The sequence below is a fragment of the Danio rerio genome, chromosome 21 (assembly GCF_052040795.2).
Source record: "Danio rerio strain M-AB ecotype USA chromosome 21, GRCz13ab, whole genome shotgun sequence".
NCBI classification, from domain to species: Eukaryota; Metazoa; Chordata; class Actinopteri; order Cypriniformes; family Danionidae; genus Danio; species Danio rerio.
In genome coordinates, this window is record NC_141041.1 from 16,507,520 (window position 1) to 16,520,733 (window position 13,214).

The 13,214-nt window shown below is 33.6% G+C and overlaps 2 protein-coding genes across 3 annotated transcripts in view; one reads left to right on the forward strand and one right to left on the reverse strand.

The window, feature by feature from the left end:
- Positions 1-13,214, forward strand: part of LOC147838808 (uncharacterized) — a 483,811-nt gene that overhangs the window by 375,225 nt on the left and 95,372 nt on the right. The window lies entirely within an intron of this gene.
- The window catches only part of sfswap (splicing factor SWAP), a 156,295-nt gene that overhangs the window by 137,925 nt on the left and 5,156 nt on the right, over positions 1-13,214 (reverse strand). For both annotated transcript variants that reach the window (NM_201168.2, XM_087299397.1), the window contains 2 exon segments: positions 682-761; positions 5,322-5,453. In NM_201168.2, coding sequence (NP_957462.2) covers positions 682-761; positions 5,322-5,453 — 212 coding nt within the window.

The following is a 13,214-nucleotide window of genomic DNA, read 5'->3' on the forward strand; positions in this document are numbered from 1 at the left end:
AAAAACGAGCATGAGGCATTTCTTTAAAAAAATGCCGCTTTTACGCCTGCCGTTTTGCGCGTTGGTGTGCACGATCACATTGACGTCCTTTATTTATTGACGAGGTGTTAAAAGTCAATGGAAAGTGCGAGCAAAAAAAACGTCTCGTTGTGCACAGGCCTTTACACTAAATAACCTTACATTAAGTGGACATTTTCTTTTAAAAAGTATGGTTAAAATGTGATTTAAGTCTTTAGTGTTACATTTTAATTTACTTAAACATAATAATACATTAGCCATTAGCTATTTATCAAATAAATCTAAATTAACTGTAAGTTACTATCAACTGTGTACCAACTTTCAAATGAAATAAAATACAATATCGAGGTCAGAGCTTTTGCTAAACATTGTTTGAAATTAAATATCTAAAAATATTTTACTTAGGTCAAACTCAACGATATTTCAGAGCAAAAGCTAATTTTCATATTTTGATTAAAGATACAACCTATACTTTCTGTGTTTTCACTTGCTCATTTCACGGATTCATTGCTGACTTCAAGAATAGGATTGTGCACTAACAAAGGTAATTTTGTCAGTTTTCATTTCATGGCAAATTTAGCCGCCTTAACATCTTACTGGCCTTGAACAGAGTTTTAATATTGTACACAATTGTACAAAATGAGTATACTTTATAATGCTCACCAGCTCTACATCCGGAGGGATAAGAAGACCAGGAGGAGCCACAAATGGCTCTTCACTCTCCTCCTCCAGCTGCTCTTGATCTAAGAAGAGGGTCAAAGGCGGGAAAAAAGAAAGAAACAGACAAAATCAGATCGACAAGCCATAAAGCACAAAGAATGAGAAAAAACACACACATCGAGAAAGAGCGAGAGATACAACCATGAAGTTTCTTTATCTAAGGGCACTTTAGAAGAACGCCACTTTAAGTATCATTTTGAATTACTCCAACTTTCAGAAACACAGCAAGCCCCATCAGCTTTGCTTACCACTCGTGCCTCCATGCACTCTTCCAACCCCTGCCTCCGCAAATCGGCCAGGACAGGTTAAAAAAAAACATTAAAATTTGATGTTGAACTCTGTGTGAAGGGAAATGGAGGCAGGAGATGGAAACACATTGCTGGTGCATTAGAGCCAAAGATACAGTTAGAGGTAACTTAATTTAGTAGTTACAAAGTGCATATTACAAGCCTAATTTTTATTTATTTTTATGTTGATGGCTACAATAGACAAACCATCAATCAACCACTGTTTGTAGTTTTTAGGTTTATATTATAGCATAGTAATGGACCACAAAATATATGGTTTCAGCATTGATATCGCAATGTGTGAATCTGCAATAGTCACATGCTGTTAATTGTATTTCTCCTAGCATATTAGCTTCTACACTTGCAAAGGATTTTTTTTTATTAGACAACGAAATGATAGCATGGGTGTCCAATTTTCTAAGCTCTAGAATCCAACAGGTTAAAATTGGAGGTTTAACTTTAGATAAAATGTGTACTTCAGTTGGAGCCCCCCAGGGTTGTGTTTTATCTCCTTTGTTATTCCTTTTATATACAAATTCTTGTATAAATTCATTTAAAAATAGATATATTGTAAAGTATGCAGACGATACAGCTTTGGTGAGTCTTTTAAATGAAGAGGAGGAAGAATGCGGCCCTGTTCATGACTTCTTTTTAGACGGGTGTAAATATTCAAACCTTCTCCTAAACATTTCTAAAACTAAGGAGAGGGTTATTGATTTTAGAGAGAGAACACAAAGCAAAACTCCTCACACATTAATTAATGGGGAGCAAATTCAGTTAGTAACAAATTATAAATATTTGGGTGCAATATTGGAAAAAAGTGGGATATGTGGTCTGACTGTGTAAGGAAATAGCTTCAAAAGAGAATTTACTTCTTGAAGAAACTATTGTCTTTACTATTGTTTTATAGTGCTTTTATAGAAAGTATTGCAACATTTTGTGTTATTTGTTGGTATAGAAATGCTTCTAAGGGCGAGAAGAGGTCAATGTAGAAGGTGGTAACAACAACCAGTAAGTTGTTGGGAATAAAATTAAAGAGCATTTATAGTATATACACACAAAAAAAGGAGTACTATATAGGGCTCTCATTGTTGTCAATGATGAGAGACAGCCTTTATAATGCCCCTTCCAATTATTACAATTAGGTCGTCGATATTGTGTTCCTAAATGTGTAAGAAATAGGAAAAATTATCATTTATACCCCAAACAATTAAGTTTTTCAATTTCTCCTCCCTCAGTATCAGTTGATGGCCAGAAGACTGCTTATTTATTTAGGGTAGGGGTACCATTTTTTTAAATGATTTATTTATTTTAATGCCAAATGTAAAATGTCAGATGTCTCTGTGAGTGTATGCTGCAAATGAAATTTCCCTACAGGGACAAATAAAGTTAACTAACTAATAAGCAAACTAAAGTTAACTAACATCGCAGGATTTGCAATGTGGACTTGGGATTGTAGTTAACGAAAACACCAATTTTCTTAGGCCTGCATGTGACTATGGAAGAGTTTAAATAATTAAACCATTTGGACACTAAAATGATAAAATGTGTAGCTTCAAGAATAATTGCATTCAATTATTTCTGCAATGAATACTAGCAGTCAACATTTGAAGTAGATCACAAAAGAATTTCAAAATTGACAATGACCATTATATAATGTGTAATATGTTTATTATTTTTTATGCAAGTTCACCCCTCTACAAAATCATCACAATCACTGTAAATCTATGAACGGTTTCCAAATATTATTATTAGTCATACTGTGAAATGCTATTTATATTGCGATATTAATTGCAGAAAAACAAAATATCGTGATGTCATTATTTCCCAATGTCAAGCAGCCCTAATTGATTAGCATTAAAAAAAAGGTTAAACAGAAAACACTGGAAAACTACATAAAATTAGATTTTCTGTAAATCCAAAAATAATAAACACACATAATTTCCCAGATATAATTCAGCAAATATAGTTAAAGAGTTGTTAGTCAACCTACAAACCATTTCTTTTTAACCAAAAGATTTTTCAGGCTATTTCATATTCTTTAAATCATTTACTCATCTGAAATTTCAAAAATTGTTGGTAACCAAACATTTGTAGCCATCGACTTCCACTTGAGAAATACATGATGATTACATTCAGCTTACTGGGTATAAACCATATTTAAAATATATTATTTTATGCTAAGTAAAAAAAACAAAACTCCTATTAATCTAATTATCTTCACTCTTAATCTTATAAAGTTATGGGTTTAAGGCCAATGTATGCTTCTGCTCCAAGTGCCCAGGTGTTTAACAAGTGTCAATTCCTGTGGAGGAGCTCCAGATGGATACTTTTGTTTTGTGTTCTGTATTCTGTAATTACAGTTGTTCAAAGTTCACCCCATTTTTCTTTTCTTAGGCATGGGACGATAACCAGTTTTAATGTTTACCTCGGTTTGGAAAAGTCAAGGCTTTAAAACCATAAACTTTTTTGTTATACCTTTCCTATGATGCATGTACTTGTTTAACATGTTTTTTTTACAAGTATTTTATTTAGTTTTGTTTATCAACAATATCTCAAGGAGAAAATGGCCTTCAACTCCAAAAGCTACTGGTCAGCCTATGGTTCAGAAAACATTCAAAGGAAAAAAAAAAAAGTGGCTTATGTTATATTCAAAGAAACAAAAGATATCCAAAGATGCCTTTTCAAGTTGTAAAAAAAATATGTGTGTTTGAATCCTGTGAATCTGTGTTTTCCAAACCTGCTAGTGGAGTGATACTGCTTCAGTTTCTCATTATTATTAATAGCTGAGTTTTCTAATCCAATGAGAAGACCCAGCTTCTTAATTATTCATGAGAGCACGTGCAAGCACGAAGGCTGTGAGACCCAATGACCGTGTGAGGCCGTGTCCGTCTACAGTAAGCAATGTTTAGCCGTTCATGAAGAGTCTTGCGTTATGGGTTTGTTTCCATGATTCACTGGGTTTTTTGCATGTTTTTCCCCACAATGCTGTCAGGACCGATACAGCAAAGCTGTTAGTTTGCAGCAAGCATTTTGTTGAGAGACCTGTACGTGAATTGGAGAACGGCATCCCTCTGCTCGCAGCGCTCCACACCTATTATAAAGCTTTTTTTTTATTCTAAAGGTAAACTTGAACCGAAAGATGGGGGTTTCATGGTCCTTTAAGAGCCATTTTTATCAATCCATCCACAAGCTGATGATACTGAAAACAGATAGGGTCTAAAACACTCTATCACTGATTTTAGAGGTAGTTCAGAGGTAAATTAATTTGATGGGATTGCTTTTTAATAGTTAAAATGTTGTGATGTTAAACGTTTAAACGTCTTTTTAAAGATTAGATACCATTAACCTGACAAATCAGCCAATCATACAATCTTCAAAAGCTTTTATTTTACCCGCCTACACCTGGATGCTCAAATCCCCTAATGTCAAGAAATCCTTAGTAAATACACTAGAATTATAACTAAACATTTTATTAACTTCATGAGCTTCTTGTAGATACAAAGTGGAACATTATCCTGTGTATTGTATACAGTAAGCCAATCAGATTAAAATTGAGCAAATTGAGATAGTACTTTCCAATTTCATGAGCAATTTCAGATGTTCGGTGAAAAGACTGTTGTGCTGTTTGCGGCTGATGAATGTAAATGATCTTTCATTGAGTGAATAAAAGCTGTGTGGATTTCAGTTCATCACAGTCATGGTAAGAAAAAGACATCAATGACACTAGATGACTGTGTGTGTGATTGTAGTAAGTCAGTGAATAAGGACTGCTCGCCATGGGCCAAATGTCTTGTTCTCTACAGAGTGCTGGTGCGAGCAGGATTGAATGAGAGGCACAAAAGCATAAAGAATGATTACTGTTCATTTTAGAAACTCATTTGTCACTGTATTTCCACTCAAGACAAGCTCTGAGGACTCAAACTAATTCCAGGCTCCCGTGTTTATAAAGCAATCAGCCATACAGAGCGATGTTTTTGCTACAAGCCTTCAGTGGTGAACCGCCGGACCCTGCTGGTCATTAGCAGTCTCAGCATAACCACAGCCTGGCTCGCGCACTCTTCAACAAACTTTAAGATTTTCAGTGCCTTGAGGCTTAAAAACGATACTTATTTGACCTAAGGGAAATAGCCTCGTTTCATCCCAGAGCATTTTGAAGTTCGTAGGCTAAAGTCTGTCTGAGGAGAACAGAAACTAGTCTCAGAAAGAGAATCTCCTCAGGCTGACTCGCGAGCAGCAGTTCAAAGTGAGTGTGTGTGTTTTTTGAAGCTGTGTGGTTTCTTGTACGGATCCCACCTGCTTCTTTGCCGGCCTCGTCTTCTTCAGTGGGCTGGGAGGGATCGTAGTAGTCTGCGCTGTAACGGAAGGCCACGGCATTGTAGGTGCCTTCATCTGCTAAAGCTTCACTCAGTCTTTTATACTCTTCCTCTGCAAATAGAAAAAAAAGAAAATTCACATGAACAAAAATCCTCGGCTTATCTTTTGAATTATCTGCAATGCTCAGCGTCCTCATATATTCTCTTTATAGTTCTCAACGATTTTATGACTGATTCACAATGCTGCAAAGTTTTAAAACTTCTAATGTTGGTGGATAGATTAATAGATTTATGCTGCAATTATAACTGTTTTTCTCACTGTTTCAGTTGGGTTAAAATATTGATCCTGCAAATCATTATTGCACTAGTCTTAAAGAGAAACTTCACTCAAGTCATCATTTATTTACCCTTATGTAGCTTGTTAAACACAAAAGATATTTTTAAATAAGAAATTTTTTTTTTTATATCAAACTTTGATACATCACATCTCTGACAGTCCTAACTATTAAAGTTTATTAAAACAATGACAACAGAACGGGTTTTTTTATTTTGGGAAAAAAAAATACACTTACTAAAAAAAGATTTTATTTAGCTTTCCACAATTTACAATTATTGTCTGGCTAGTTTGTGTCCTCTACTTGTATGCAAAAAAGACAACAAGTCCAACATTTCCGACCATTATCACCAATAAAACCTAGAAAAAACAGGACATCGGTATATTGTAAACTGATAGGTTCAAATATTCTTTTCCAGTTATCAAAGAAATAATGTGTTACTTTATTTAGTTTTGTATCTATTAACTTGTTTTAAATATGAAATTGTAATTAATTCATATTCTGTAATTGTGAAGTTAAATTCTGTAACTATAGCAAACTTATCCCTCAAGTTTTTCTAAACTTTTTAAGAAAAACTTTCTTGCTTTCCCACTGCTGTTGCAATTTTAGCCAAGAATAATTGGCCATCGGGTTATCCCATGATCACGCATGGACGGATCTTAAAGATGTCTGTTTCAGACAAAATCTCTTCAAAGTGATTTCGTGCAAACTGTTCGCTCAAGTGTCAAAAAATGTTGTGCGCTCTGCCAGCCGAAATCATGTGGATTGCACCTAAAGCGAACCTTTGCAAACACTGCGATTACAACACAGTCACCACTCTCACTAAAGTGAACACGTCGAGTACAAATCAGCCTCAAATGCAACCAACATTTTTCAAAATATCTTCTTTTGTGTTCAACAGAATTAAAGAGTGAGTAAATAATGACAAAATTTTTATTTTGGGGTGAACTATACCTTTAAGTTACATAGAAATATTTAACTTAAAACATTAAAGTGCTATCTATTTTCAGATTATATTCATCGTTCATGTTTTTGAAAAAGCAATCTGTAATATTCGAAAATATTACAAAGCTTTAGAATGTTTTCTATATAAAACTTAAAATGCTTCTATATATAACATAGTCCTTTGTGATAAAAAAAAATATTTTGACCCAAGGTTTACATCGTAATGAACTGAAATATAAAAATAAATACAATTAATTAATTCATATTAATCATATAATATTCTGTATTAAAAACATACCTCACCCACAAAGCCATTAAGAATTATCATTCGTATGTCTTGATTGGATTTTATACTTATGAAAACAGTGTATTGATTTACACATAGTAAGGCAGCACAATATATTGTTTTGGCATTAATATCGCAGTTGTGTGCATCTTCAAACTTTACATCTGCAATGTGAAGCCAGGGTTATTGTTGACCAGGGCTACAGTTGAAATAAAACCTTTGCAGTACTTTACCAGAAATTGTATCATTTAAATGTGATTTTAAGATATGTGACTGTGTACGCCAGTTTAAAGCATTTAGACACATAAATTTATAATGTTTGTAATTATACTTAATTAAAGATTAATTATAATTATGTATAATGTCATCTGGTGAAATAGGTAATCTTAATATGCATCACAAAAAAAAAATATCGCAATTATGAATCACAATGTCTGTTTTTTACAATATCATACAGTCCTAACACAAGCTAAAAATACATGTTGTTGGCATATCAAATGTTATAGCAATTCATTTAACCAAAACCAAAGCAAAAACAATAGCTTAACTAACCCTAAAACGACCTTCTGAAGGTTGCTTTAGTTCCCCTTTCATATTCACAACCAGTCTGTGCATGCAAACAGCAACAGTATGTCATCCTCTTTATTAATCTCACTACACGATCACAAATACTAAAACTGCAATAGAGCACAAGGACAGTTCAATATTAAACTATCAAAATGCTTTATTGCCGTTTATGGGATGTTAATGTAGACAGCTTGATAAAAGTTTAACGAGGTTGGGTTTTCCCCTCAAGGGCAAATCCACATGATGACTATAGAGATAATGACTAAAGCGTACTGACACTATCAGCAAAGGACATCATAAGTCACTACCACTTACCGCACACCTCACTTTAAAGGCTGTTAAACTGCAAACAGAGTCGAGGAGCATCATTTTTGACTTTTTGAACCTGTTGATGCATACTGATGAGCAAGGACTAGGGTGTTGCATCTCAATCAGCTCTCCTGTTCAGTAGACAGGGCACTGATCAGGGTGTCAGCCATTTGAGGACTGTCTCAAATTGCTAAATTCCCTGAAAAGTCCCACAATGCAATGCAACATGAAAATCAGGGAGCATCGATGTGCACTTCTTTCCCTTAACAGAATTCTAGGCTGTGAATTTGATAACACATTTTATCATGATAATAAACATTGATATTGAGGGCATTGCAAAATACAGCGAATCATTGTTTATTCAAACTGGCAACACTTTACTTGAAGAGAGTGTTCATAAGTGTGTCATACCTGTAATCATGACATGACACATTTTATGCATGCATATGATAATTGTCATTCACTTAGGGCCTACTCACACTATGCCATCCGTACCGTGCCCAGGCCCGTTTCCCGGATCGTTTGAGAAGTGTGAGTGCGCTGAATCGCGCTCAAGCACGGTTCACTTGGTCGGCCCTGGCCCGGTTGGAAGAGGTGTGCCTGAGGGACTTGGGCTTTGGCACGGTACGTTTGTGTGTGAGTGCAAAACGCGCCAAAGCCCGAAACCGAAAGCGAGACGTGACTTTTAAGGGACTGTTTGATATGAATTTATTAATCATTCTTACTGTTCAGTGTACGCAAACTGCCATAGTTTATTAAAGACGCAAGCTCCTCACAGCACGCCAGCTGCGCGCCTTCAGCAGACCTCCTCATTCCTGCAGCACAAGAGCTTTATGATTGTTTATGAGCGCCAAAAGTGGCAGATCTGTTCGGCGAAATATCTGACTGCGTGTCCCTGCATCCCTAAGGACTGTTTGGCGAAATATTTGACGGCATATCAAACGACTGAAACGATATAACTAGAGAAATCTCCCCTGTGCTACTGAGTGAGAGCGTATGGCAAGCCGTTTTAGCATTTAAACCTTGTTCTGACTATCCATAAATATATTTAGAGATATCTCTAATTATATTTTGACTAGTCATAATTATAATTCGACTAGTCAGAATGACAATTAGAGATATCTGCAATTACAATTGTACTAGTACGAAATCAGATTGGAGATATCTGCAAATATATTATGACTAGTCATATTCCTCCATTGACTTCCATTGAAAAATATTTGCAGATATCTCTAACTGAGTTTTGACTCGTCAAAAATCCAATTCAAGATATCTACAACTGTAATTCGACTATTAGTAAATTAATTAGAGATATCTTCAAATATATTTGTAAATATCTCTAAATATGATGAATTAAAGACATCTCCAAATGTATTATGACTAGTAAAAACTCAGTTAGAAATATCTCTAATTACAATTGTGACTAGTCAAAACTCAGTTAGAGATATCTGCAAATATTTTTCAATGGAAGTCAATGGAGGAATATGACTAGTCATAATATATTTGCAGATATCTCCAATCTGATTTCGTACTAGTACAATTGTAATTGCAGATATCTCTAATTGTTATTCTGACTAGTCGAATTATAATTATGACCAGTCAAAATATAATTAGAGATATCTCTAAATATATTTAAGGAGTCAGAACAAAGATTTAAATGCTAAAAAGGCTTGCCATAGAGAGCGCTTCTGAACAGCACAGCAGCGATGACGTAAGCGTGCCGAGGCACGATATGGTGTGAGCGCGGGCTGTCGGAAGAGACGGGAGGGGGGACAAGCGTGCTTTGGCCCGGTTCGAGGCAACTGTACCTAGTGTGAGTACGGCCTTAGTTATGTCATTTTAAATCATTGATTGAGATGTATTTGTTACGACAATTTGACAAACAAATACGTCATAACCTCTCTTTGTCATGACAACTACTTAGCATTACCAATACAACATAACTTGTCATAATTCTGTCATAAATATGATTATAAAGACATCAATATTATTGTATCATAAATGTTTATAATCACTTTGTCATTCAAAATTCACATTTAAATACTTTATTACTAAAAAATTTACTTTAAATATGTAAAATATTTTAAAGTTTATATTAAATATCAAAAGATGTTATAACATTTATAATACAAATAACTTTATAAGTGCCATTAAAATTTAGACAATTACATTTTGATGACAAATTCAATTTGTACCCCAGTCAACAAAAAAATACCAATGATGTTGTTATGAAAATCATGACAATCATGTTTATTACAGATTAATGATAAGTTATGTCAATTTGTCTTGACAAAGACCGGTTATGGTGAATTTAAAAGTCAAGTTGCCATAACAAGACATCTCAAACAATTTCACTTTTGCATTTAAAAAGACATAACTTATCAAATGGCACTTGATGACAGCTTGCATAAAATTCCATTCATATTCATGACGTGTCATGTGATGCGTGTAAATGTTGCATGACAGTTTAACAAACACTCCATTAAAGTAGCGCTACTTTTAAACGTTTAGACTGCTTAGAGTGACAGGGGTTATGTTAAATAGCAATAGGCCTGTCACAAAAATCAATATGCTGACTTATGGCACAACACATGTACATGACCTTTATCATTTCTGGTGATGCAATATATATCGCCCATACATAAAAACAATTCTAGCAATAATTTTTAGCTTATTGTGCAACATCTCTATCTCTGTTGGAGGTGTCAGTATGGTAAAAAAAAAAAAAAATCTATAGTTTTTAACTATAAATTACTTTAGTATTATTTTCATGTGGGTGTCTGCCAACTAAAAATAGATCTGGTGGCAGATATTGCAACATCTGTTATATATTTTTATATCTAAAAATTTTTTTAACATTTATTATAATTTATTAAGGATATATTCACATTCTGATTCCAATACTTTTTTTTTTAAATGCCTATCATTAAACTAAATATTCTTAAAAACAAAATATTATGTGTTGTTTGGAAGAGTGTACTTGCATTGTGATGATATTATATTGTCTTTCTGGCATTATATAATGAGTGGCATAAAATGGTCTTAAAATGACAATAATATCTTAATCGCAATATATAGACAAAAACAATAGATTTCATGACAAATAGTGATCGAAAAACAGATATTATAATGAGAATACCCAGGGTGACTTATAGACAGGGCCAGACGGAATCTGTGGATGTTTTTTTCTTTTCCTGCGGAGAATTTTGGTAAAAATCTGTGAATTTCAGCAGAATTATTTTGGGAGTATCCAGCGGAGTATCATAACTAAAACCTTTATATATGAAATAAAAAGTAATAAATTATTGAACAAAAACTGAATAAATTCAGATTTACACATTTACTCAAGTCAATAGACAGAATTAATGATGGGCTAAAAATCTGCTGAAATTTGCGGAATTCTGTGGAAAATCTGCGGAATTCTGCGCGCAGATTACGTGTGGGCCTAATTATAGAATATATATATAAAGAATATATTGCCACACGGGTTTGTTTATTTTTATGTTGTTTAATCAGTTTTTATCTTCTTTTTCCACAGCTAGTAGTAGTTGATGTCTTTTACATGGTACCCTTTAGTTTATAATATATAAATTAATATTTTCTTTTAATATACAGGATGTTTATTGTCTCTCGGTAGATCCAAATGATTAATTGTCATTAATGTTTAACTGCAAGCTATAGTTAAATGTGGCAAATTAGATTTTGAAAAACATACTTCAACAAGAATATTCCAGAACAAGCTTTAACCACCACATAATAAATGACATTTGACATACTGTACAGGAGCCTACCTGGTGACGTATATAACAAAATGATAATAGATCTACATTGAACAGCTCAGCTTCTTTGATTTATTCAAAAACAAACTCAGCCATGTCAATTTTACACTTTTCGTAGTGCACAAACAAGCACAAGTACCACATTCACATTCCTTGAAATGCAATACAATAAAAAGGATATTAGTGGAATGCACTTAAAGTCTGACTGCACCAGTCAATAGCCATGAAAAGAAGGTTTTACAGAAGAGCACTGGTTGTAAACCTACAGTATAGGCAAAACAAAGCCAATGGCAGGGGTAATCATTTCCAGTAGAAACAGCGTTTCCTTTAGAATAAAGAGTGCCACTAATAAACAGCCAGTTCATACTTTCATGCTTTTATATCTGCTTCTCATTGAAAAAGTCATAAAGACAATGTTTCTTACAGTTTTTAAAAAACAAAAATCACACTTTAAATACAGTGAGTCCGAATATTTGCAATATTTACAGTTGAGGGCAAAATTATAAGCCCTTGTTTTCATTTTTTTTTTTTTTCGAAAAAATTCACGAGGGCTACTAATTCTGACTTCAACTGTAAAATTTATAAATAATAATAAATATAAGCAATTTATGAATAAAAATGCTTATTTTTATATACTGTATATTTGCTTGTAATTCACTTAAAAATCTCAAAATCTTAAAGATTAAATCTTTAAATCTTAAAGATTAGATCTTAAAAATCTTAAAGATTAAAAATCTCTATTAAAAGTAATATCACAGTTGAAAAAAAAAAGAATAATGATAATAATTATAAATTATGTTACGGTAATACAGTTGTTGTTATTTTTTTGTCAATGACAGCAAAATGAAAAATGTGCACTGTGATGATGATATTTTAAATTTCTGCTCAAATATAAATTTTTTATTAAAAATGTGAATTATTTATGACAACATTTATTACTTTTGCGATAGATAACTCAGAAAAATAAGATGGTTTCAATCTGGCTTTGCCAGAAAAAAAAAAAAAAAAAACCAAACCAGCTATGACTTGAGAGTAAACCTAGGGCTGAAGGGCTTGTCACTCCTAACCAACTGCAAAGACTTAGTTTTAGTTTTAATTACAGTTGACTGCATTGTCACCTCACAATGTTTGTGTGTCAGGGCCAAAGACTACACCCAACAAGCAGTAGGTACAGTCTGTGCTTACGTAAATAACAGCTAACAATAGTCTGCATTCTTCATTCAAAAAAAATAAATAAATAAAACTAAGACTGCTTATACAAATAAAGTAAACAAAGCATCATTTGCATTTAGTAAATATAATTGTGCTGAAATGCTCATGTAAGATGGCATTTTAGAACAGCCTTCAGTGGTGTGTTATTATGCAGTGACTCATTTTCTAAACTAAACAGCCATTAAGACCTCTCTCCAGGACATAGCAAGCATAGCATAGCCAGACATAAGGCCAGAACATAACAAGCAGACAGTCGGCCATCATACACCAATATCAAGAGGTGTGCATCATATGGTGTGCACTATTCTCACCAAATGTTTTTGGGGTATTTTTAAACATGTTAAGTTGGTGCCTTTGTGAATATATTCATAACAATGAAAGTCCTTTGGAATGAAGAAAAAGGTGTAATTATTTTCATTAAAAGTAACAAGCAAATACCG